Source organism: Myotis davidii, unplaced genomic scaffold (assembly GCF_000327345.1).
Source record: "Myotis davidii unplaced genomic scaffold, ASM32734v1 scaffold663, whole genome shotgun sequence".
Classification (NCBI taxonomy): Eukaryota; Metazoa; Chordata; class Mammalia; order Chiroptera; family Vespertilionidae; genus Myotis; species Myotis davidii.
In genome coordinates this window covers 1,710,488-1,711,314 of record NW_006295816.1, presented here as the reverse complement: position 1 = coordinate 1,711,314, position 827 = coordinate 1,710,488, and the positions used below count along the sequence as shown (strand labels likewise).

Genomic DNA, 827 nt, shown 5'->3' with positions numbered 1-827 from the left:
TAGGCTCCGCAGACCCCCGGCCACACGCCCCTTACCTCCCAGCTGGCGCGGCACCACGTCCACCACCACCGAGGTGACCCTGGTGTACCAGTCGTACTGCAAGGGGACACACGGTTAGGCCGGGGCCTGGCGGTGCCTCAGGGCACGGAGCTCAGCGCCAGGCCTCTCTGGGGTGACCCTGGAAACGGGGGGGCCCGGGAGGAGCTATGTGCCTCCTTCCTGGTGCGCTGGGCCCCGGTCTGGAGGGGCCTGACTCCCAAGCTCCCTGGGGCCCAGAGCTCTCCTTGGGCAAGAGCCTCATAACGCACCGCTCGCAGAGCCTGCCACATGCCACTGGCAAAGGGCGGCTCCTGAACCGGAGCTCGCTCTCCTCGCTCTCCAGGCGCGAGTCTCCACCATGCACAGCCCTCTGGTGCCCTCCGCCCAGCAACACTGACAGCCCAGCCTGGGGCCCTGCCTCAGAGGACGGGCAGGACTCAGCCACCCCTCCACCCGGGACAGGAGGCCCACGAGGGGCCGTGGGGAGGCGAGGCTGGACTTCAGCGCCTCCCCCCTCCCATCCTCTTGCACACGCCCCGGCCACCTCCAGCTCACCAGGCACAGTTGGCTACACTGATGGTGGGGGACCAGCGACGGGTACTGCAGGTAGACGATGCGGCACAGGTCTGGACTCAGCCGGGGAGAGGAGACAGCCAGGGAGCCGTCCGACAAGAGCTCTGGGCCAGACGGAAGCGGGAGCGTCACGCGGCCGAGCCGGGCCGGGCAGGTCGGTACAGCTCAGGGGGCCCCGCACTTACCACACTTCCCCCCTGTGAGGTCCACGTAGT

General features: G+C 69.3%; 1 protein-coding gene across 1 annotated transcript in view; it reads right to left on the bottom strand.

The window, feature by feature from the left end:
• The window catches only part of APEH (acylaminoacyl-peptide hydrolase), a gene marked incomplete at its 5' end in the record, with an annotated part of 25,045 nt that overhangs the window by 5,158 nt on the left and 19,060 nt on the right, over window positions 1-827 (bottom strand). The window contains 3 exon segments of the mRNA XM_006779467.2: window positions 36-96; window positions 595-716; window positions 798-827. Coding sequence (XP_006779530.1) covers window positions 36-96; window positions 595-716; window positions 798-827 — 213 coding nt within the window.